At 42.4% G+C, this 26,036-nt stretch overlaps 1 protein-coding gene across 4 annotated transcripts in view; it reads left to right on the top strand.

The window, feature by feature from the left end:
- znf609b (zinc finger protein 609b) overlaps positions 1-25,532 on the top strand; it is an 81,629-nt gene extending 56,097 nt beyond the window's left edge. For 3 of the 4 annotated variants that reach the window (XM_085166454.1, XM_085166437.1, XM_085166428.1), the window contains exons 3-8: positions 2,049-2,274; positions 14,380-14,467; positions 16,313-18,602; positions 18,736-19,090; positions 20,440-20,793; positions 21,777-25,532. In XM_085166454.1, the coding sequence (XP_085022580.1) occupies positions 2,049-2,274; positions 14,380-14,467; positions 16,313-18,602; positions 18,736-19,090; positions 20,440-20,793; positions 21,777-21,820 (3,357 nt within the window). In that variant the 3' untranslated portion in view covers positions 21,821-25,532. The remainder of the gene's footprint in view (positions 1-2,048; positions 2,275-14,379; positions 14,468-16,312; positions 18,603-18,735; positions 19,091-20,439; positions 20,794-21,776) is intronic. The other variant, XM_085166443.1, reaches the window with a different exon arrangement.
- The last annotated feature ends 504 nt before the right edge of the window (positions 25,533-26,036 follow it).

The raw sequence follows: 26,036 nt of genomic DNA, 5'->3' as shown, positions 1-26,036 counted from the left end.
AGGGCTGGGCGATAGTCCTCAAATCAAAATCACGATTATAAACAGTTATTGTTACACACGCATCATAGTCCTCATAGTCCACTATGTTTGTACTGTATACTCAACTGCAAATGCTAGGATATTTTTTAGCTAATATGATGCACTCCAGGTGGTGGTATTACCTTCGGTCACTAAAGCAATTTTTAGCTCAGCTTTCTGCTTTCTGTTTAATGTTGTCTTTATTGATGCCAAAAATGTATCCAAACAACAGACACAGCTTTTTTTTATTTGGCACAAACGGCTGGAGTTGTTCCAACTGGCTCGATGTTTGACTTTCACTCAATGATGTTTCCGTGTCGCGGACTGAATGGGAAAGAGTCACGTGACAACTCTTTGTAGTACGTTTTAAAGGGGATAGTATATAATGGGGCGAATATTAATAGAGTTTAAAAACAAAGTCACCAAGATTACATCAATTAGAGGCTCTGAATGTTGGTTCATTTTCTATTAATTGTCCAGCTCTAGTTTATATTTTAAAAGTCCCCTTAAAGGCACAGAGACATGGGGAAATGAAAATGCTAATGGTTTTAATTCATGTTTGGCACAGATTTTTCAGTGTTTTTTGTGAGGCAAGTTATAAAAGCAGTTCAACTGCAATAGCCCAAAATGCTTTTTTGCAGAAAAACATACTGACATTTGCAGTAATTGAGCATCATGGTGGTTTTGGATGTAACCCCCTCATTTCACGAAGCATTGCTGGCTGTGAAAAGCTCTAACAGCATTCAGAGCATGATCAGTGTTGAGAAGCCATCATATTGTTTACCGTGGTGAACACTGTTTAGCACGGTAATATTTGATTTGAACAAATGCAACATTTGCGTGGTACCATGGTAATATCAGCAGCAAATGTAACTGGATAAAAAGCATCGATGTGGCTCATGTCATTACTGTTGCAGGTGCTTGTTTGAAAAATTACACTAAAGTAGGATTCATCATCTGGAAATGATAAATGTAGGTTTTGTGCTCGTCCCTATAGTAGAGTTTAGTTTCCCAACACTTCAACTGTTTCATTCTCAGATATAATGGTGGACGGACATCCCTAAGATGTAAGCGGTCACCATCTGCAGCACCGACTTGTTGTAGTTCTCTACATCGTTTTCAGCTCGGAGCAGTAAGTAGATTAGAACAATTATTTAAAGGGTGTACAGGCCTATAATCCAACGTGTCAATTGTTGTTTTGTCTTCTAAGTCTAATAGGATCCAACATTGGCAGCATATTCCCAAGCACTGAGTGGTTTATGCCCAATTAATAAATGTGCGGTGCTGGCTGCGGCGTGGCATTCCTCCTGCAGTTCAGTGCTAATGATTTGGAGCGCTTTAATGTCGACTGCCTTGAATAAAGAGCACTAAGCTTGGTGTCACTCCGGCCCTTAAATCACCATCACTCTTCCTCTGTGCCTTTTTCCCACCTACACATTTTTCAGCCTGCAGTTCTCTCTTCCCCTCAGTCGTTCTCATCGGCTCCCTCCCTTGCTGTCCTTTTCATTTTCCTTCTCCGTGTCGGCCCACTGTCTCTTCATTGCTGTCACAGAGTGTCAGAACAGGTGGAATCAATTACTGACCCCGAGCAGCCCACTCCTTTGCCACAACTAGCTCTTTAATTGAGGAAATTAATGAGTGATCAGTCTGCGAGATGATTTGGTGTCACGAGCGTCGCTTCGCAGTGTGCGAGGGAGGAAAGCTCGGGGAGGGATTGTTTGGCCGACCTCGTATAACAAATACGGTCCTTTTCAGATTTCCACTTCTGCCTTCCCTGCCTGCTAATCACCACTGAAGCGAGGAAAAACACAGCAGTGCATTGCTAACTGCTGCATCACGCTTTCTGTAACGAAGCTAGCTTTTAAAGTCCACTGAAATACCAGAATGTCCTCGGTGCATTCAGCGCTTTGTTCACTTCCTCTCATTGTGGCATCCGCTGGTCTGAGACTCAACATCTGGCCCGTATCTGTTTATAGAGTGGTTCTGAAGTGTGTTTCTATTTCTCTGAACCTCCACTTCTTCCTTCACAGATGGAATCTCCTGTCTCCACGCCAGCTCCACCCCCCCTCCACCTCCTGGCCACAGTAGGCAACAGTGAGATTGCCTCACCATGCGAGCAGATAATGGTGCGCACACGTTCGGTGGCGGTGAACACATCAGACGTGGCCCTGTCTACCGAACCGGAGTGCTTGGGGCCCTGTGAGCCTGGAACCAGTGTCAATCTTGAAGGCATAGTGTGGCAGGAAACTGAAGACGGTAAGTGGAGCAGTTTAACGTGCTGTTTTGTAAATCTCTTCCCTGTAAAACAAATAAGCTGTGGATTGTGGAGTTAAAGACAATAGGTAAAAACATATGGGATAGGTTTTCTTTCTTCCTTTTATTTACAAAGCCAGAGCAGCTATGTGTTTGCATATTAACATCAAAGAGCTATTGGTTTTTCAAAGCTTTAGTGAATCTTCTGTCATTTAAAAAAAAAAAATCATCTTGCTGTCATTACTGTACATATTTGCCTCCTAAAATGTAATTGGATATGCTCAGACAGCCTCAGGAAATGGTTGTTGGTGGTGGTACTAATGTGTGCTTTACCAGCACACATGCTGCGTAATATTGCCAAGAAGAATAGTAGTTGGCAGGCAGTTCTTAGGTGGCCTTGATTTCTTTGTTTTTGTTCGGGGGGGGGGGTGTCTTTTTCTTTCTTTCTTAGGAGTACGCAGGCAGAAGTTTGTTGCACAGAGATATCTGTTCTGCAGCAACATGCCTCAAACACAAAGCACTTTTTCTTTTTTCCTTTCTTTTTCTTTTTTTTGTTTTCCGCAAGCCTGCCAGTTGGGAAAATAGTGGGCTCCTTTTCTGCAATGCAGTCCGAGGGAAATCTTATACGCTCTGAGTTTTCCTCCCTTTGATCGAAAACCTCATACAGCTCATTTAATTTTAAGATGTATCGCTATCACACCATCGGGTTCTGCTGGTTCTGAAGAACTGCCCCCCACTTTATTTTTTTTCCTTTTGTGGATGTGAAATAATGCAAACACCTAATCTTCAAAGCAGCTTGCTCTCAGTCTCTCTGCGGGCATGCTGAGTACAAATCGCCCACACATCCACAGAGCTGTTTGTTGGTTCGCTTGGAGGAACCAAACAGGGAAAAAAAGGTCCCTGCCTCATCAACATTCCCAAAGCACAGTCCCTGCTATTGAGTGGCTTTTCTCCCCTCTCTTTCCTCTTTTTTTTGATTTTTGCTCTGTACTGCAGCTCTTTTCTGTTACCAAGCATCCAGCCAGTCGCCCCTTGACTCTTGTTTCCAAGCAAACTGAGAGAGAGCGAGTGCAAGGCAAGGGGGTTATGGCAGGGTGGGGGTGGTGGTGCGGCTGCGAGGGGGAGGGGTGGACAAGGCTACTTCTGTTAGTGACACAAACATGGCTCCGAGCCAGCACCAGTACTATGTTTGCGCTCCCTCATTCTCTGCCTCCCACGGAGCGGTTGAGCCTCCCTCTCTCGCGCGCGCACGCCCTGCCCCCTTCTCTTTCCCAACCGAGCCTGTCCTTTGCCTGCACTCCGCTCTCTCAAAGCTGCTATTTTGGCTGAAAGAGGTAGTGGTTTGGCCTGATGGATCTGTGTTTTCTTCTGACTCTACTCTATCTGGCTCAGTGGGGAGGATGTTGGTGGGAGCTTTGAGTGGTTTTAAAAGCGGCGTGGTGGAGAGTAGCCGGTTGGAGGGCGGTTTGGGCAGACAGCAGGTGTAGCGCACAGGTTGTTGTGGCTATCAGATCTGTAGACACCAGCAGGTTTTCGAGGCATCAACCCACTTCCTTTGCTTTGAAGCCATTTTTTTTTTTATTAAAAAAAGAAAACAAAAAAACTTAAAGGTAGAAGATTAGGTGAATATCATATAAAGGATAAAGCAACGAGTTTGATAAAAATAGAGTGGCCCTGTAGTTGTCTCTTGCGCACTCTTTTTGGTATTTTAGAAATGTATTACACTCTTTGAAGACACAGCAGCTTGTTCACTGCTGACTGACTCGGCCCCAGCTGGTGTGTTTTTAAGAGGGAGCTGCGAGCTGTGGCTGAAATGTGCGCCGTTTCTGAACCTTTGCTTAGTGTTAAATTGACAGATATGCAGTAAACCTTCAGTGTAGCAGAGATAATAGGGGTGAATCTGGGCTGGGTCTTGCAATGAGACATTTCTCAATATCCCCCATTGTACTGTGCACACTACATTAAACAACACAAAGACGCGTGTTGCTTCTACATCATTTTAATGGTACGAGCCACCCCTTCGACAGCCCACTGGCTAGTTTTAAAATGAAGGAGACCTAGATGCCGCTTACATCAAACTGCTGTTCAGCTGCGTTTCCCCTAAGAGAACGTGGACTTCTTGCACCGTGTGGCAGCCGAACAAATGAGAACCAAATGAGGGAATCAGGCGAATCCAGGCAGAGTACCAGGGAAGAGGCAACAAAACTGAGGCCCCAAAGACATAGCAGAGGCATTCTGATTAGCAGTGAAGTTGAGCAGTCTCCCCCCACCCAACACACACACACACACACACACACACTTCTCTGCATGACAGAGAGCTGTTTAGGCATGCGCTGCGTGTGTGTGTGCATGCATGCGCGCGCATTTCATTTGGCATGCCATCCAACAGCTGCTTCATCACCTCCGCCTTTCTGCCTTGTGGGAGTAAATGAACAACAGGCTCCCAGTAATTGTCTGTGCCTCACCCAAGTCAACATGTGCCAGTGAAAGAAACAGATGAGGAGGAAGCAAGCAACAAAATGTGATTACAGGAGCTGCACCTTTAGGTCAGCGGTGACAAGAATCTTGGCTGATGAGGGCCGGGTAAATTTTTCATCCCGCGTATTGTGAGCTCAGATGTAGCCGGATCTGGATTATGACTGGATCTAAACGGAAGCCTTAATGTAACTTGGATTTCAAAGTGACCAAAGTAACCCACTGTGGCTTTAAAAAAGCACCCTTTACTGCATTTAGTCCGGCACAGGATGAAAATAAATGGATAATATGTGATAGAGTGAGTCCGTGTCATGCTGTCAGTCTGGGGGTGAGTGAAGTGTAGACAGGAGGAAGGCAGGCACGCAGAGCCGTGGTATTTTAAGGCCCGGCACTGACACAAATCCCCTCGGCGCAGACGAGGCAGTAGCAGCTCCCAGGGTCGTGTCGGCAGAGCAATGGGCCAACCCCTCCCAGGCTTAGCATGCTGATACCTCCAAATGCCATCTCTAAAATTCTGGAGAAGTTTATTGCTCTTGAAACGCAGCCCAGAACGCCTTGGCTCCTGCCCCAGGGCAGAGGGAACACAGAGGGGGGCCCCTTTGGCCAAACACCGCAGCTCCATGCCAGTGCCAGTGTGGCATTCAAACACACCAACCCTCCAGTACACAGCAGGCTATTCCCCAAGCTGGTCCCACAGCTTCTTGAGCTGCCTAATAGAGAAATAATACAGGCTGCTTGTGATAAATGTTTGTCTCTTGGATTATTTATGCAGCGCACATGATTGCAGCATTGCGAGCATTGGCTTTAGCACAGAAGTTAAAAGCCTTTTGGCATCTGCATGGAATGGAGGTCAGTGTGAAACGGATATTTCTGTATAAACATTAGAGAGATGCCTTTTTTTCCTCTCTCCTTTATTTCTCCGACCCTGTCAGAGAGTTGAAAAGGGGAATTTTGTATGAAAGGAGTACTTGGCTCTATAGTTAACTTGCCAGTTATGCTTCCTTGCTCCTTTGAAGACACCTGTCAGTGGCCTCATTGAAATGTTTTTACAAAGGCGAGCGGTGGCTGCTCTCCGTGAACCCACCTTAGAGGCTGTCCTTGAAATGAGAGCGAACGTTGTCAGGAGGCCTGTAGCTGTCTGCCAGGCCAATGAGCAAGAAGGACACGGAGTGAAAAATCAATCAGAGAAGACCAACTTCTGTTAGCACTAAAGGCTCTTTTCAGAGAAAAGTGTAGAAACGATACTTATTTTTCTTTCTGCAGCCCCCACGCAGTACATTTTCATTTGCCAGCTCCTTAGTCACTTCAGTTTCCAATCCACCCAGCCAATCTTTACCCTCATCAGTGTTCACTGTGCAGTAGTGGAAGTGGCCAATTTCCAGGGGAAAAAAAGGGAAAGAAAATAACACTCCCATATTTAAAGAATTTGCCAGTTTTCCTAAATATGCTGTTGAAACAACACTCAGGGAACTTTAGCCATCGATGGCTCGTCATTGTCTGACGGAGCAGGCTCGTCTTGTTAGTCGCTAATTTAGTCCCCCGGTGGTGTTAACAAGATGGCGCCCACGTGTGAACCCAAATCTCTAAAGAGCGAGATGCTGGTAACGGCTCCTATTCTTACTGGCTGACAACTGCATTTTTTTAAGCACTTAAAACCGTCTTGAATCGTAAATCGTGTGCCTGGAGGAATTGAAGGCTTCGCCAGTGGCTGTCATAAGATATCATGTTTGCTATATACACATCAAGGAGAACTTGAGTAACACGCCTTTGGCAGGCCCGTCTCTTAATCTCAACACCATCTCCTTTAAGGCAAAACACCAGAGGGGTTGTTTTAAGGGAGACTGTTTTTTAATGGTGGCATTTAAGGAAGCTGGGATTGTCTTCATACACATTATTTCCAGTAATAACTGCAGTTGGTAAAGATGTCAATTTTCTCCCTTCCTCTGGCTGTTACAAGCTTTGCTTGTTTGTGATCTGCTCATCTACTCCCTCTGCAAGAGTAAACATGCATAGCTGCTTGGTTTTTTCCCCCCCCTTCTTAGGGAGGAAGAACCTGCTGCATGTGTCTGATAATGTCTAGCTGTGTGGAAAGCATACTAATGCAATCCTCCCTTGCCTCTCAGTGCTGTGAGAGAACTGACCTTCTCACAGGCTGTTATTCTTGTCTGTCGAGAGCGACTTCTCACTTTTACCTCTCGCGAACCGGAGGCTGAACTTTTCAGAGGATTCACTCGAATTCTCTGAAATCTAAAATAAAATCATCAAACATAGCCTCGTCTGATCTGCTAGAATCTGTAACTTTTTCTTCTCAATGTCAGCAACTTTTTTTTTCTCTCCCTTTTTCTTGTAACAGGGCTTAAGACTGCAAAGTTTACAGTGTTCAGTTTCTTCTTTGCCAGGAACTTATTGCACAGAGGATAGTAGAGATGCACAGAATTTGCATGAATGTGTTTATGGTGTTTGCTTGTTATGGACAAAATAGCAGATGTAAGAGGTTCAGTTCAACTGTGACTGCCACTGACCTCTTGCATTTCAGGAATGAGGAAGTGTCCCAACTCCTTTATTTAGTGTTTAAACTTCCTGTTTACAGTTGCATGGCTGTAGTCATTGCAGGTCAGACTGGGACAGCTGGATGGAAATGAGACCAGGTCTCCCAGATCTGTACCGAGGTCAGATTATATTTACATATTGTATTTATGGTCACGTCTGGTTACAGCACATTAGGATTTGTTTTTATTGTGTCACACTGGACTGTGGGTGAAACAGGCCAGGAAAGTGAAAAGAGGCTGGTTCACTGGTTGTTGGTGAAGGTTATAGATTAATATTCAGCTGAGGATGTGCTTACGCAATGAAGCATTGCAATAGTTGTTAGTTGCCTTTAGAAATACTGGACAGTTAAAAAACTGGATCACTCGGTTGAAGAAAGCATGAATCTTTTCATAAGGAGAGGCTTCTGGCGGTGACCTTGTGACAAGATGCAAACTTTAATGCTGTCCCCTTCGGGAGAGTTGTAATATTAGCTATAGCTTCCAGTTTCTTTTGGTTGGCAGATGCAGTTCAGTAAAGAGAAAATGTTTCCTGCATGGAGTTGCACACAACAGGGTTGGGGAGATGGTGATTTTTCAGAGAGACATAGCTGCTGAGTTGTTTTTCTCTTCTAAGGCAAGCATCATCAAGTTCCATTATATCCAAGAGAAGGCAGGCATTTCTACAGCCCAGTATGTCCCAAACTGGACAAGTCACCCCTAAATATTGATGGATTATGGATGGATAAATTGTACTGTAGCCCCCCCCCCCCCCAAAAAAAGTGTCAGTTTGTATATTTCAGTGTTTCAGATTAATCCTACAGTTGTTCCCAAATTGCTGTTTGCCCAGCATTTAATGCAAAGGTCAGCCTTAGGAGATTTTGCTCTGACACTGACACAAATGGACAAGCTCGACTTTGTTTTATGAGCCGCACCATGAAAACGGGCTGTTGGAAATGCACTCCCGACACTTGAATGCTCAAACACTTAATTTGTCAAGGTTACAGTTATTGCTCGCGGCAGCACACAGCTATCTTTTATCTTCTCTCCGTAATGAACACTGGCATTATTTTCTCTCATTGTTCTCACTTTCTTGTCTTCATGCAACCTTGATAAATGGTGCTTTTACTGCACAGAAAATGGTGAATGTTCTTTTTTTTTCTTTCTTTCTTTTTTTTTTAAAAGTTCTACATATTTGTATCCAACTGTTTGAAAAGGTGATAATTGCAAGTGCTGGTAATTGTTCACATAAGTATTATTATTATTTTTTATTTTTTGGGATTGCCTGGTTTTTAAACTGAAATTCCTTTCACACACTTAGACAAACAGAACCCTTTAATTTGGTGTTTTGGGAGGGGAGTCGTATAACATCGCACCCAGTCATTACATTTTCAAAGATAACAAAGGCATTTTGACAAGGTCAGTCAGTGAAAATGCCGTTAACCCCATTGGATTCCTGTTGAGATGGGGCAAAGCAGGGGTCAGCCAGTGAACCCGTGGCCCTCGCAGATTTCACCAGCAGCAGAGGGCCTGATATTTTGGCCCCACTGAGGCCTAATGAAATGTGTTAAGTGGTGAGGAAGGGAGTTTGAAGGCAGGGCTAGGGCATGGTGGACACCATTGCAGCACACAAGCTAAGCAAAGCAAACGGGAAAGTTTGGTGCTTCAGTCGGGGTTCTGTTTGTTGTTCAATAGCATTGAAAGGAAATGAGTGGTGAAATTACAGGTCAATTCCTCTCATTAATGTGGATTTTACTCTGCCATCCTGAGTGACCCTATTAAGGTTGACAGGGGGAGGAAGGGGAGTAAGAGGGGGAATTGCAGGAAACCATGTTTGCTCCACATAATTCAGACCCTTTTCTTCCACCACACAGCAAGCCTCCCTTTGAAAACAAATCCCAAGTGAACTGCAGTTTCAAAGTGCAAGTTGTATTTTTTTGATCTTTGAACGCCAGTCTTGTTTCTTCCCCCGAGACAAATCCAGTGAAGGAAAGAAGGGGGGGGGGGGATTGTTGGCCCACACAAACACTCATCTGTAACTCTGTGTGTGTGTGTGTGTAAACAAATGATCACGCATGGAAAGTTCTCCTTGTGTAATTTGCTTTCTGCCACAGGGAAATTTGTTTGGGTTGTTATGTCGAGGGCTTTCCGTGTTTAGACAGACATGACATTGACATCTTTGTCCTAACAGCTTCAAAATGATTCCAAGGATGAAAGTGTGCAGATAAATTCAAACAGCTTTTCAGTTCCAGCTTTGAAACCTGATCTTGTTACATACCCTTGGGCATATTTTTTGATATGGCTAAGAAATTCAGTGGATTTCGAAACTCCTATCAAAACTTTATTGAGTAGCTGAGTCAAAATTACGCAATGTAAAGTGTAATAAATGTTAGGCATTAAAATGAAAGCATGAAGCATCAGATTTTTTTAATAACCTGCATAAATATTAATTTTCTCAAAGATGGAATAGTTGTGCAATCAGCTGCTTGTGCCATCAATATACAATAACGGTTGCTTAATGAAGTGTAAATGTCATCTGCTCGGTAGTGCAGGAAGAATTTAGAGTGTTGCTCATAAAGTATCATCTACAGTAAATAATTACCAGGACGGAAGAAATTTTGAAATATTTGCAGGATGACAGTTGTGTAATAGAATTTTTAATCATTGCTTTTAGTATGGGGCAAACCAGGCTTTGTTTATCTCTGACACACTGATACTGTGGAGCTTGCAACTTTACTTACCAAGCTCTGATACAACTACTGAAGTGTCAGCACTGAAAACGTATACCAGTACTCCCCATGATGAGGAGTCAATTTTAATTACTTAGTAAGCAGGTAATACTGTGTGTAATTGATGCACAACATACACACTTAGTCTTTTTTTCCTCTTATTTTGATAAATGTTTCAGCACAACTTGTTTAAATGTCCTTGAGGTGTCCCAGATAACATTCAAGGAACTACGTTATTAGCATTCAGAGTAGGTTAGAAGCAGATATCTGAGCTGACCCAGAAGCCAAGGACCGCTGACAGGATTACAGGGTTGCTTGGCTTCAGCATGGGAAAGCAGCCAAAGGGAAGGTACCTCTGTGGGGGAAAAGAGACAACAGCAAACATGGATTATACAAAAGGTCACTGTCACTGACTCTGAACTATTGGAGTAAAATACGCTAATGTGCAAAAGTCTTAAGCCACCCTTCATTTCTTTATATTTTACTTCCAAGTAGCCAGATATAATTGTTTTGGTGTGATTTTGAGCAATAGATCTCCAGGTTTTCTGAAGGTCTTTCAAAGTTTTTCTTTGAGCACTGGCTACTTTTTTATTCATTTTCAGTCTAGTCATTGTAACTAATCATTGTTAGAGGAATGTTTGTTTTTTAGTTAGCCACTTAACAGTGACCTATTCAGGCAGTAAAAAGTCACCTAACTAAAGGAATGACAGATAACTTTTTTAAATTTTAATATCCTTAGATACTTTGTAAGTAGCAGTCCGTAAAAAACAAACGAACACAAAACTTGTTTTCATTTCTTTTTAGAATGTATGAAAAATGTTAAAGATAACAGTGTACAATACATAAAATAGTACTTTTTGCACCAACAAGATGATTTTCAAAGAGCTATTAGCTGAAAACTTGGAATATCTCAACGTGGTGTTCAGTGAGTCCTTAAACAAATCTGAGGAGGACTAAATAAGTGGCAGGCCTAAAAAAATTATCTGCATGTTGTACAATATCTGAAAGCCATGTTTTTAAGAAATAGGGAGGAAAAATCCAGTAAAGACCTGACATAGGACTTGAGAGATGCATCTGGCCCTTCTACTGTTAACTGAAGTCTCATCAGAAATGATCCAAATGAAAGGGTGGCTGTCAAGAAGCCATTCTTTAGGAAGGGAAATAGGGAGAAACAGCCAGGTTATGCCAAATTACACAAAAACTCTACTGAAAATCAGTGTCAACAGGTCTAATGGAGTGATGAATGTAAATTTGGACATTTTTATTTCAAATCAGTGTTGCTATGTACAGAGGAGGTCAGAAGAGAGGTGAGTGTCTACAGCCACACACAGAGGAACACCTCAACATTACTGAAGTAGTGTTGGATCATCTTGACAAAGAACTGAACAAAAGGCAGCCGATATCCAAAGTAGAGCTCTGAATGTTCTTCAAGAAGCCTGGAGGACTATTCCTGAAGACTACTTGAAGAAATACCAAGAAAGCTTGCCTAAGAGAGTTCAGGCTGTGTTGAAGAGTAAAGGCGCATACAAAATATCGGCTTACCAGGGTCATACAATTAAAACTATCAAGTACCTTAGGCTTGATGTAGACTTCTGTGGGAAATCTGCATCCTAACTTTCTTAGTAACCAGAAACTCCTTTTATCTGGTGCACGTCAGGTTAAATACAAGGTTGTGACGTAGGGTTAAAATGGGGTTCTGGTAGATCTGATGTAGAAGTATAGTTCACATGTTGCTGTGACATTGTTAATGATGCCGTTTGTCATCACTGAAGGAAGCATACAATGATAAACACATTCTTTATGACCCTCTGACACTTCCTGTTGCATCCCCAATAGATTTCCAGAATGTTTTGCATTTTATAGTATATCACCCTTTGCTCTGACCGCTCATAATATTTCTTTCCAATCAAATCAGCAAGCTATTTAGATTGCAAATGCAAATTGATCACGCCATCTATTCTCATCACCTGTCCTCCACTTTGCCTACACGAGGTTAAACATTTGAAACCCTACGCTGTGAGGGGTTTTTTACTGGCTGACACATGATAGCTGTAGCTGAGGGAAAGACGGGGAAATTCCTGAGGAAAATCTCATGCAAAACAGCCAGTGTCAAATAGATTGTGGCTTAAGATTTATTTTCCAACAAGACAGCGATGCTTATCACAAGATAAAATGCGGCGTGGAATTTCTTCAGAACAAGATTGTCAAAGACCTTGATAACTGAGCTCAGACCTGAGTCGTGATGGAAAACCTTTGTAGTGGCTCAAAAACGGTTTTAGAGATACCACTCATTCACTTTGCTTGAGCTCTAGTAAATCTGTGTAAAGCTGTTTGCTTAATATATGTGTCGCTTTCTCTTCCAGGCGGTGGTGTCAAAATTCTTATTGACTCAAGCAAATGGCAAAGAAATGTGTATCTGAGAATGTTTTTTTCCCTTTTAAGTGTCTCGATCAGTGCTGCTGGCATTACTAACACTTAATTCCCACTTAAGCTCATGCATTGTTCCAGCGACTGAAGACACAGTCAAACATAAAGACCAAATGCTAATTTTAAATCATTTAACAACTCGTGGTGTAATTTCTAAACCCTTCTCTAGAGAACGCTGGGAAGGCTATATCCTGCAGATCATGAAAGGCCACTCATTCATTTGCCCTGCCTTGATTTACATCCTGCCACGACCAGCTGCCAGAGCCATTTTGTGCTGGAGTGTTTGGAGAGCTTAGGGGGGGTGGGGAGAGGGTGCTGTTGAAGGCGTTTCAGAAAAGGTCTGGGTTCTTTTAATGTGACAGAAATCTGAACTGGAGAACCTCTCTTTACGCAACACACACACACACACACAAATGACATTTGCAGTTGGATCTTGCCTGGACCCAACATTCATGCTTTCGAGCCATAGATTGAAGGAAGAGACTTGTAGCCAAGTGTCAGCAGGTTCCTGTAAACATATATAAATGCCTTATACACTCGCTGCTTTATGCCAGAGGCAGCAAGAGAAAAATGAGGTCTGAACTGTGACTTGAACTGTGTGTGTGTGTGTATGTATGTGGGAGGGGAAAAGATTGTAAGCCAGGGATGGTTATACCATTGAAAAGAGGAAATGAGGGTGAGGGTGAAGGAGAGAGGGAAAATAGGGTGAGCAAGAGAGGTTTCCTAAGCTAATAAAATGTTCGGAGGGATGGAAGCTGCCAGCCAGCATTCCTGTGCCATTAGATAAGTTAGCTCACTGCAGCCTCCAGTTTCTCTGCAGTGCTGAAGTGGCAAGCTGAGGTCACCAGCAGAGAGAGAGGGGGGATGGTGTGGGCAATAAATTCAGAATGTGTTTGTGCACAGTTGTTGCTCCTGAACCACTGTAGCCGTTTGGTTGATGATTCACTTCTGAATTTACGGGTCAAATCTTCGGATTATTCTTCGTTTGCCTCCCGTCGCAGCGTCCATTTAAAACGACCTTTAGCAGGAGCCGCCGTGTGGAATGTGGCTTGAATTAATATGAAACATACTCCCGCAGTTAAACATCCACGTACAAGGATTTTAGTTAATGCAATCTTAAACGAATCTTAATTTTATCTCTAATGTTAGAATCTCTCATTTTAGACTGTAAAACGTGAGCTCAGGTGTCACACTTAGCACAAGTGGGATTGTGTAGCTCACACTGAATGCTACGATATTCACATGAGCCAAATAGGCAACCTAGAAGCTTCTAAGTGTGACAGATTGCTGCAATGCCACTGAAGTCAAGTAGCTTTCTTTGCACATTCATGTACAGTCTGTCAGAATGAGCCATCCTCACTGAAATCTGTTGAGCCCAGGAGCTTGTTGCTTGTTTTTTATAAGCTGTGGTACTGCCTCTACATTCTCTCCAAGGTTGTCAATTTTTGGGCTACAAAGCGAGATAGAAGTTTTGCAGAAAATAGTTGCATCTAAGTAATTGTCCCTCAGGGAACTCTCTTGTACTTTGAGATGGCTTATTTAAATCGAATGGGTGTTGTGTGAGTATTTCCCGGTAAAATCTATGCGATCGTTCTCAGCGAGACCTGCTGCAAGTGTCTATTTTTACAGGTTTTACAATACCGACTGCAGCTGAGTCTGTTCCAAGTCATTTAGAAGATATCAGTCAGTCTTGCCCCCACGGCTTTACTGTGTGAAGAAGATTAAAAAAAGGATCCTTTGAATTGTAAAACTGTCTTCCATATGACACCCTTTAGCGAAGATTAACACAGTGCATTATGGCTGTAGCATCATTTTCCTTGCACTTTGCTGTTATGTAGGGATTTCACAGTAAAATATTCTGTTTTGTATATGCGCTGTATTTTATCCACTTTAATGTATTCTAATAGGTGGTGTAAGATAAATATGTAAATCTTTGATCCTTTGTTTTACAGGCATGCTAGTGGTCAATGTTACTTGGAGAAACAAGACATATGTGGGCACCCTGTTGGACTGTACACGGCATGACTGGGCTCCCCCGAGGTAAGATGCATGGCTCTGTGCAATTCTTTATTATTATTATTATTAGAGAAAGCAGGGTTTGCATACTATTACATTTACTCTCCAACATTTGGTGCTCAGCCTCTTAACCTTTTCATATTCTGTTTGATATAAATGTGCTGTAGCAGAGTCAGACTTGAGGATATAAAACCTAATGCATCAACTTGCCACTGGACCTACAGAGTACATGTTAGTCCTTACGTTGAGCCTGGAGAAACAGGATTCATTAGCAAACAGCTGATGTCCCAGGAGGCAGTAGTAGAAGATACAAAGATACTCTAATTAGCCAGATTGCAGAATCCACTCAGTGAACTGACAGCTTTTCCTCAACGCTGTAACATTCTTTATCACAACGGCTGCAATTTCTTAGATCACTGTTATGTGGGTGGTAGCACGAGGTGTTGTTGTAATTTCTGGGTATTTGCCTTTGTTATGCAAAATACACAGTGTATGGATTGTACCAGGCACACTCGCTTTCATGTGAAACACCTGCACTGTATCTAAATGTAAATATAAATCTATATTTGAAATGCATGGTTAAGTGCAACAGGAAAAAAATCAAATGAAATCAAGGATAAACCAGTGCTAATGGAAAACAACAAGAGGCTGTATAACACTAATGTATCACAGTATATTACAATAATGCTCAGTACATGTTGTTTGGTGTGCTGCATTTGGACTGAGATAATCTTGCATTTGCAGCACAACCACATTAGGGACAAGCCATGAATAAATCAGAAAGCCTTTAACAGACTGAATGTAAACTTGGGCTTGTAATGTGTCTAAATTCCAGTACCAGTCAGTCTACCAATATATTCACATCCCCTGCTGAGGTTGAAATTTTTTTGAGAGACTTGCAGGGGAAGCTGTGAGTCATACCAACCCTGTGTCTGACTTTGTCACAGACTGCTAACCTTCACTGCCGTGCTGAAGATAATTGCATTACTGTTATGGAGAGATAAGGCCAAACTGCTATTTTAAGTATTTGAATGACTGCGTGTTTTGATTACCAAAGCAGCTCGAATGTTCATGGCTGTCTTTTCCAATGTTGCTTACATGTCTTTCATTAGGAATGTCATGTTGTTTTATTTAAAGTGCTTACTCACTTGTTCAGCACCAAATATCAAGTTTATTATGTTACAAGAGGAAAAAGAGGGGGACAATAGTGTATCTATTTTAGTATGAGTGACATTGTTTATTGTAACTTTAACTCTCCGCCATTATTGTCCGTGCCATTAAAGTTATTACCAATGGGACTAGATAACCTTGTATATGACATTGCAAGTGAAAATATAAACAAGTAATCCTCACAATAGTTTTAATATTGGTCTGGCCAAGCACAACCCTACAGCTTGTTTGTGGAGAGATTAAAAAAGAACAAAAAAGAAAGCTTTAAAACCATTGCTTTAAAGGTCCTTAGAGAGCATTACAGTTGCCAGAAACTGACCCTTTTTTCCTAGTAATGAGGGCAACAGCGGTTTGCCTTCCAGATACAAGTGCATTTATCATAAAATCATTTGTGACATCTTAATTACACACGGGTGATTTCCATTAAGCGAAAACAACTGACTGCACCGCTGATGAGATTTGTCATTTTTCTTGACAGGCTGTTCTTGTCATAAAGCCAATTATATTTAGAGTAATTTAATGGTGTGAAATAATAAAATGAAAGTTGAATGAGGTATTGATTGAAGTAGTAGTATTAAGTTTCCACAATGTTAATTTTAAAAAATCATTAGTCGAATTTCCTTTATATTATGTACCATAATGTTGATAATTGGCACTTGACAATACAAATCTAAATGAGATATTTTAACACTGTTGCAGGTTTTGTGAATCCCCTACAAGTGATCTGGAGATGAGGAATGGTCGCGGTCGGGGTAAACGAATGAGACCGAATAGCAACACTCCTCTCAACGAAAACAGCAACTCATCAGACAGCAAGGGCACCACCAATAATAAGACACGCGCAGCCTCTAACAGCAAGGGTCGGAGGGGCAGTCAGACACCATCAGAGCGCCGTACCCCACCAAACAGCAACACCGAGGACATCAAGGCCAGTCCCTCTTCAGCCGGAAAACGAAAGACCAAGCCAACCTCAGATATGGAACCTAATTCCAGTTCAGAGGACACAAAAGGCAACAAACGCATGCGGACAAATTCCAACAGTGGAGGGGTGGGACCTACAGGCCTTCCTATCCCTTCTATTAAGACTGAGCCACTTCCACCTCCCCTCGATCGTAGCTGCCCTTCCCCTGTTCTTATTGACTGCCCACACCCTAACTGCAACAAAAAGTACAAGCACATTAACGGTCTCAAGTACCACCAAGCCCGCGCTCACAATGATGATGACATTAAGTTGGACTTAGATGGTGACAGCGAATATGGGGAGGACTCAACTCTCCATCCTGAACCAGGAAACTGTAATGGAGCATCTATCTCTCAGAAAGGATGCCTGTCTCCAGCACGTTCAGCCACTCCAAAAGGCAGGAACTTTGATGCTCAAAGTCCTTCTCCATCTCCTGGCAAGTTTGGTTCAAAACAGAGTAAAAAGAAAATTGCTGAAACGGATGCTGAAACAGGCGGTACACCGATGGATGGGTGTGAGGATGGGCCTTGCCTCACAGATGAGGCTAGTAACGATGGTATAGATGATAAGAGAGGATCGGAAAAGTCTAAAAAGGCTAACACAAGTGCAAAAACAGATAAGAAAAACTTGAAGTCACCACGGCCAATTGGCCCTGGCCCAACAGCAACCCAGCAGATTTACTCTTTTCCTCCTGGAAACCCAAATTCTTCCCCGGGGCTTACCCAAATGATGCAAGGAATCCCTAAGAGTCCCCAAATGAAAGGCACACAGCCTAAACCCCCTGCCATTGGAGATCCTGCCTCCAGTAGCTCCAAAGACAAGAAGAAGAAAGACAAAAAGAAAAAAGATGGTGGAAAGGAAGCTGATAGCCCCAAGCCTCCAGGAAAGGGAGGAAAACTGGAGGAAGGAAAGCTTCCGTACTCAGAGCCTTGCGATCAGGGGAATAAGGGGGAAGGGCTTCTTAACGGCTCGTCAGAAACTCATCAAAGTCGCTTGGCCAGTATAAAGGCTGAAGCCGACAAGATTTACAGCTTTTCTGACAACGCCCCAAGCCCATCCATTGGTGTTGCCAGTCGAATAGATGGTAGTGGGATGCCACAGACTCTCACGCCACTTCACGTAGTGAACCAGAATGGTGCTGACAACTCTTCAGTCAAAACCAACAGCCCAGCATATTCAGACATTTCAGATGCTGGTGAAGATGGTGAAGGGAAACTAGAAGCTGTTAAAGTCAGGACAGAGGACCAAGCCATCAGGGAAAGTGTCAAAAAGGCACTGTTTCCAAATCAGACACCTAACAAAGATTCTCCTTACTATCCCGGGTATGACACTTATTACTCACCCAATTATGTCAACCCCAGTCCTGGTGGGCCCAATCCAGGTACAACAGCTGCTGAAGGTCAGGTAAAGATTAAAAGGGATGATGAGCAGGATCAAGTTGAGGAAAAAGTCAAGGTTGAGGTTCATGAAGATCGCAAACCTGACAGCACTGCTCCTGCACAACAGCAGCAGCAACCCTCAGTCATCCAACAGCGATCTAACATGTACATGCAGCCTCTGTACTACAACCAGTATGCTTACGTCCCTCCGTACGCATACCATCCTGATCAAGCCTACCTGATGAGCACCAACCCAGCCTACCGGCAACAGTATGAGGAACGCCAGCGACAGATGGCTGAGCAGCATCGTGCTGCTGAGAAGAAGTCAGATGTGGCCATGAAAGAGCGAGAATCTTCCATGAAGGATGAGTGGAAACAAAAAAGCCTGATGCCGCCGAGCCTTTCCAAAACCCCAAGTCAGTCAGACCTTGGAAAGGCGCAGCAGCAACCAAGCAAATCCAGGGATTCCCCCTCTGAGCCCACCTCCAAATCCATGGGAACCATAAAGGGGGAGGACTCAAAGTCCCAACAACCTGAGGGACTAAAGATGAAGCTGACTGAAGGAGGTCACCATGGAAAGGAAGATCCCAAGCAAGCACTTGAATCCAGAGGTCAGGCAGGGCTGGAGCAGGCCATGTGGTTCAGACAGGTAAGTAGCAGTCCAGTTCAACAGTGCTAGAATATGTTTGTAAAACTGTTGTGATAATGCTTTGTGAGGTATGCACCACTCTAGTATGGTAATAGTGATTTTAGATGACTTGGAGCTTCTTTTCTGCCCTTAGCAGTACCCTGAGAGCCAGAAGTCTCAAGCAGAAGATGAGCACCAGCAACAACATGCTCGATGGAAAGACCGGGAACATGATCGTAAATTGAAGGATGAAAGGCCCAGGCCCAAGGACAGTCAAAGTGGGCCCAAGGAGGACAGCAAAGAGAGCAGTGATCCCAGAATCACTTCTGAAGATCATCGTGCTATGAGCAAAGACTCTCGTTCTAATCCCCACATGCAGTTCTCATCACCACTAGCACAGCACCAAGGCTACATGCCCTACATGCATGGTTACCCCTACGGACAAGGCTATGACCCCAACCACCCTGGATACAGGGGAATGCCTTCGGTCATGATGCAGAATTACCCAGGTATGACCTTGGATTTCTTCCAAATACAAGCAATTATGAAATGTAGCATGAAAAAATGAGAATTTTTGCTCTTTTACTTTTTGATAATGCAGTTTATGTAAAGATTCATTTGAGCACCCTGTTGGAACTGAGTTTATAATTGTTGGCTGAATCTGTGAGGGTTTTCTGCTTAGTTGATTCTTCTTCTTTTCCATCATAAAAACAGCACTTTTTGTGTTGTTTTACTGGTAATTGTGGTAATATTTAATAGCTTCATGAAATAATTGCAGTCCTTTGGTACAGTTTGTTAGAAATGAAGCATGGCAATGGAGTAATTTTCAAGGCAATTACATGATTTAAGTCAACGAATGATTCTACTCCCTAAGAGGCTATCAATAAAATTACATGTGTTGAAAATGGTGTAGAGTGGGGAAAAAATTGCACTCACTTCATTTTGCAGCATTGCTTGCACTTATAAATACTAGTAGCATGGTTGAATTTGTGTTAATCCACACATTCCTGGAGGATCTGATGTAAATAGCCCAAATATTATAGTCTGTATGTAGAGTAAATAAGAGTAGTGTTTTTATACCAACGTGGATGTCAGTGAAGAGTACGGATGAGAATTGATAAGAATTTAGCGATTCTGATTCTATTATTGATTGTCTTTTGGGTTCTCATTCGCTCTGTTTTTAGAGTCGCCACCAAAATTACATTCATGCAAATGTATTGCATGCTGTGGGTCAAATGTTTGTGCGTTTTTGTTGAAGCTTTTACCCTCATTGCTGTGATCAGTGTTGGAGTCGTGACTCAAAGTCATTATTACATTTTATTTCTTAAAAGTAATCCACTACATTACTTAATTACTCCAAGAGAAAAAGTAATTTGTTATACTATTTGTTACATTACTTTAATGTCACTCTGTAAAATAGTTGAAACCCACCGTTTTATAATCACCATTTAACAAAATAAACCTGAGGCTACAACCCCACACACCAATGAGAACATATATTTCTAAGACCTTTCTCTTAGTAAAAAACAAAGCTCACCGCACAAAGCACAGAGGAAAGCCAGCACAAAAAAGCAATCACCGCACGGATTTTGCTTTGGCAAGTGCAAGAACCAATAACTGGGATCGATAGGGGATAGCCAGACTAACAATTCCAAGGAATTGGTCTACTGAGAACTAGTTTTCTATGAAAACCGGTTCTCGATTCCCATCCCTAGTGAAGAGATATGTGAGCTGTGCAACTAAGTGGTTAGTTACCAATGTGTAACTATTGCATTGTAATCTTAACAGTATTTATTTTCATTTTGTACTCCATATGAACCTGAATATGTGGATCACTAATCTTCTTCGTCACTCTCAGGTTCTTATCTACCTGGAGGTTATCCCTTTTCCCCATATGGGAGTAAAATTGCCGGAGCCGAGGAAGGCAGTGACAAATCTCGTGCTAGCCCTACTGTCACCAAAACGGCAACAGACTCGAAAGCCCTGGACAACCTACATCTGCATACCAGCCAGTACAAGAGCAAATCCCCCACAGTAGGTGACAAGCCACCCCACGACAGGGAAAGAGAGCAGGACAGGGGAGCTTCGGGAGACAGGGATCGGGAGAGGGAGCGAGATGTGGACCGACCGCGATCCTCACCCTCCCAGCGGATCATGCCCTCTCACCACCACCTGGGATATCCCCTGCAATATGACCTGTCCTACGCCACAGGTAAATCAGTCATCTCATTTCACTGTAGATACAATGTTCACTTCTTTCAGATGCAGCAGACTGTTAGAGTAAATTAAACATGTGACCATCAGGTCTTCTAAAAACGAGCATAAGAAGGAAATATACTTTAACTTGCTTGTCAGCCATCAAGCAGCAACCCCTTCCTTGTACCCACCACCAGCAACCGACAGGGAGGCAAAACACAAGCCTACCGAGAGCAGCATTTTCAAACAAATGCAGGTGGCAGATAATGTGCGTCACACAGCAGCTCATCTTAAAAAAACTCAGGCAGCAAGTTAGGAGTACGTGCAGAGATGTAGAATGTCATTTAAAAGTAAAACTGTATGTTTCTTTGTCATGGCTTTATATGTCATGGCTTTCAGAAAGATGCAGCAACCTGTAAGAAAACAAAAAAACAAAACAGAAAGACAAAGCCCTCACTTCTCTGTTGCAATCTAGTCAAATATGCAGCACTTTTAGCCTCTCAGCTCATCCATTCCTAAGTAGGTCCTCTGAGGACAACTGGATCATGGTGTTGATAATAGAGGTGTTGAATGAGCCCAAGACACAAGTCCACTGCAGACTGCACTGACATCTAGTGGCAGCTCAGTCAAATTACAGTGAATTTGACAAATGCCTCTGTTCTTCCATTGCAAATGCGTTGCCTGTATTAACATTAAGGGCAGTTCTCACAAAAGGTTTTGATGTTAAATGTCTGTATCAAGCTTCTTTAGGATGTAGTCACTGTTAAGTTGTATCACATTAACGCATAGGTGTTTCTACTATTTTGTCCACCTCACTTATATAAATAAGATACCTAATGCATAATGCACCAGAGTTAAACAGCACCACAAATTACACCCTTTGTGATCAGCAAAACCTCAAGTAGAACTGAGTTACAGATGCGTGTAAAGTATTTTCTCCACACACTTTTTTTTATTGTAATATGTGTAAATAAATTCTTTTCTTTGTATCCTTCACAGGAAAACCTGACCGTCACACCTCAACCCTGCAAAGATTCATATGACTGGATCACATGAGAACAAGATCTCCCGGGTGTTACCTTTTAGACATCAGTTGAATGGTGTTTCTATCTATATTTTTTAGTTCTTCTGTCCCAAGGAAAGGCAGACTGTTGTTGCTGTTGTTGTTGTTTTTTTCTCCCTCCCCCTCCTCTCGTTAAAGACCCCAAATTCTCCAAACCTTGGTCTGTACCAGAACTGATAATATAACCCAGGTTCAAAGCCATCACTCTGCCCTGTCACGCAGAGGAAACACCAACCCGCTGATTATCTAGTCTTTGCACTGTCAACAAATGCAATGCAAAAAGAGACTATTGGACTGCCAGAACAGCTTTTTGTTGTTGTTTTTTGTTGTTTTTTTTCTCCTTGGACTGCATTGTTTCTTGTTTTGTTCTTGTTTTCTTTTTTTGTCACATGCAGAAAGAAATTGGCAGGGGATTTTAGGAAGTTGGGTGGCTGATGGGAAAGAGGGGTCAAACTAAATTAAAGACTGTTTAAAAAGAAAAGAAAAAAAGAAAAATGATTTAACGTTGAAATTGTTTTCAACTCTGTCTTTGGCTTCTCGTATGCCATGAAACAACAGTATATCCTTAACTTGACAAATTTTTGGCTATATTTCGTGGGGAGAGGGAATATGGCAGCAGCTGCTTTCTTCAGAGACTTGAGAGCCTGAGACTGAAGTTTTTGTTTTTTTGTTTTCAACTTTCCATCATCGTTTCCCCATCCTCCTCGAACCCTCACGTCGTGTTTCAGGGATGATGTCGTCACGTTCTGCGAAGGGACCGCATACACCTCAACGGAGAATAAACACTATTCATGTTTCCTTCACGTCTGCTCCATATCATTGCGCTCATCTTCGAATGTGTCTGATGCTGGTATCGGTCCCGTCATCTTTTCCTCACACTGCAAAGGGGTCGCCTCCGTTTTTGCCACTCACTCAAACAGTGAAGCCACATTAGCGAGCAATCCGTTCACGGGACGCTCCGTCGTCACGCTCATCGGGCTGCTGGTGTGTGTTCTGGTGTTTTTGTTTTTTTTGTTTTACTGTAAGATTGTGCTTCTTCAAGCTTGTCAAGTTTTGATTGTTTCCTGTAAACAATGTGAAAGTTCACTCATGTATTTTTCTGCTGTAATATAGACTTTTATCCTACTTTTATGTGCATAAATGTTTATATTTATCCCAGCACGCAACTGCTTAAAAAACTGTTAAATAGCTTTCACTGCTGCGTTTACCATTATGCGCTCAGATGGTCACTGTTGCTGTGGAGTTCCTGAACGTCTTGTGTGCTTCTTTATTTGCCCCCACAGGCTTTGCTTGACCTTAAACTTGGTTCACATCTCCACTCATCCTAACCGAGCAGTGCGCAGGTTGATTCATTGTAGACCTCTGAATTGCTGTCTTCCAGCTCCAAAAGCAACAGTTCACGAGTTATTTCCGGGACTTATTCAAATTTGGCCGATCTCCCCTTCAGGGTCATTCCCTGGTGCACTTCTGGGCTGCTTTCTGTAATGCTTCTGATTTTACAACATTTAACATTAGGACACCATGAATTCCTTTCTCAGTAAGGAGTTCTACTGTAGCATGCTGAGGTGGAAATAGCATAACCTGCTCTGGCACCCAGCGCATTCCCTTGTTGAGAAGATTTGGCTCCCTGCAGCTTTTTCTACTTCCCCCAAAATAAAAATCAAGTCAAAGGGTGACTATTTTAACACATCGGTGAAGACCGCAGTCTGAGCAGAAAATAAAGAAATGAATAAAAAGCAGCCGTGCTAAAAGCCCTGCAGTGCTGTACAACAACATGACCTTGATGGGGAGATCAGGCAGAGTTTCACAGGTGAAGTCTTCAAACTCTGTGGTTGTATGTTGCAGTGACAACAAACTGGAACAAAATCAAATGTCATTTTTAGGTTAATATTCAGTGTGAAAAGGCTTAAAATTTCTCTTGGTGCTTTGCTTGCTCATGTGGCTTCACCTTAACACACATCCACCTCAGATTCTTTATATATGTTTTTTTTTTTTTTTTTTTTTTAACTAGCAGCTAGCTTTGGATTAGTCTAAAAGTGAGCAAATGAGTCTGATGCCTCAGACAGCAGTTTTAATTGTTACGTTGTTGCCTATGCTGGAAGGTCAGTTTATTAGCACATTAAACAGAAGAAAATTATTTAAAAAATCCAGCTGTTACTTTTACAAGCATGAACCAATCAGATGTTCCAAAAAACAAAACAACCGGAAGTGTGAGCCAGTCAAAATGTGGAGCAACACGAACATCGTAAACTAAAGCGAAACGGGAGTCGGGAGGCTCAAAGCTGCCCAATGAGCTCTCTGCTTTCCTTTCAACCTCTTAACACGTGGTCCCCTTTTTTTCTTCTTCTTTTTTTTAATTTGCAGACGTGTCCTCTTGTACCAGAGTTCCCTCTTGGCTTTATAGTACAGTTCTCTTATACCTCAGGGGTTGTAAGTGAAATTCTATACACATGCTACTTGCATAGATTTGAGAGGGATTCGGTTTCTCTGTGTTGGGGGAGGGGCACATTATCCACTCTGGGCTGGATTTGATGTGCTGGTTCATTCAGGATAGGGCATTGTTAAAGGTTCAGTGTGGGCTGTTGTTTATGAGCAGTCTTAATGTTCCTCTAAAGGATTATAATCTGAGTGGAATATTGACCATGTTGTCATTAAATTTAATTTTATTGATTTTTTTTCTTCCTATTTTTTTTTTTTTTTGGGGGGGGGGGTTCTATACTTTTAATGTTCCTATTGTTGTCGTTTCTGTTTCTCTCAGTAAATACTCTACATGGTCAAATCCGTAAACCACCAGTTAACGTTGTGTCTAACACCCTCTGACGTCGGATGTTAGCTGCTTGTTGAGACACTATTCAGTTACCAAACTGCATCACTTCGTTCTGAGGTTCTTGGACATTCCAAGTAAATAAGTTGCCAGTGCCCCGTCTAATGGAGGCTTGCGAGGACGGTATATATTTTGACTTTTTACGCATTTTCAAGAAGAATGGCTGACATGAGTAAGCTGAATGTGGTGGTGTTTGACGTGTACTTAAATCTGTAAGGGTAATCTAGGCAGCTGTGATGTTGTCATTAAAAGTCAGTGGGTTTTTAGTACCAGCAGGCTGCATACAGTACATATAGTTTTATCAAACAATGGTTGTGACAAGTGCATTTGTTCTCTCTCTGAGAGTAGTAATGTTATCTCAGTAGTAAGCAAAGCCCAGTGAAAATCATATATACTAAAGTGTATGAAAAAGCCAGAAAAGTAATGTTTTGCTATCAACATATTGGAAAGTGCTTGGCTCTTGTATTTTGCAGGACTGTATTTGTTTCATGGTGAAGAGTATATTTATTGGCCAGCAGTTGTCTCAATTGGTGCCTAGTTGAACATTCTCCTGTGAAAATGCAGAGACACTCGCTCGTTTGTCCTTTCCCGACCCCGCCCACTGTCACGCAAACCCCCGCCAACCCAAACCCCATTCCCACACACCCCTTTTCCCAAAAGCACCACTTCTGGTGCTTGCAAGGATGTTTACAATGTCTTCATTTTCTTTCTGTGTGAGAAATTCAGATCTCTGTCCCCTCTCCTCATTTCTCCCTCCCTTCAGGAGTTTGTGTAAAGTGTACATTACCATGGTTCTTTTTTATACAATACTCTGTAACTTGCCTTTGTAAATTTGGGCTGGAAAAAAATAAATCTTTTTATGAGACAATCTGTCTTGGGAACTGTTAATGGCTCGTGCTTGGTGGGTGCTGTAGATTTAAGCTGATAATACAGTTAAAATGGTTTTGTATTTATTGTTTACCAACCCAGGGACAAGGTTGACTGTAACGCCTTGTCCCAGCGTTCCAGCAAAATTCCTTGTCAACCTTGAAAGTCACATCATCGGAACAGGTTTCCTTTTGTCATTTTTACCAAGTCTTATTTCAGATGAGAGTCAACCCAATAGGTCATGTAATATTTATATCCCATCACAAAACACAGAAAGTCCCCAGCATGTGTATGACAAGTGTTTGAATTTGCATGTAAATTGATTTTCCCATCCTGGGAGAAAGAAGTCTAAAAGCCTGAAAAACCTCTTAGCCTGCAGAAACTGCACCATGGCACACAGCCACATGAGTGCAGTGTCTCTAAAGAGACCACAGTCTCTCAGTGGGATCAAATGTCAGATTTTTGCCTCTTTCTGAGTTTTACAGCTGACTCGCTTGCACCGCAT

Source organism: Neolamprologus multifasciatus, chromosome 1 (genome assembly GCF_963576455.1).
Source record: "Neolamprologus multifasciatus chromosome 1, fNeoMul1.2, whole genome shotgun sequence".
NCBI lineage: Eukaryota > Metazoa > Chordata > Actinopteri > Cichliformes > Cichlidae > Neolamprologus > Neolamprologus multifasciatus.
The sequence above is the reverse complement of the archived record's forward strand: the minus strand, read 5'-3'. Positions and strand labels throughout refer to the sequence as shown.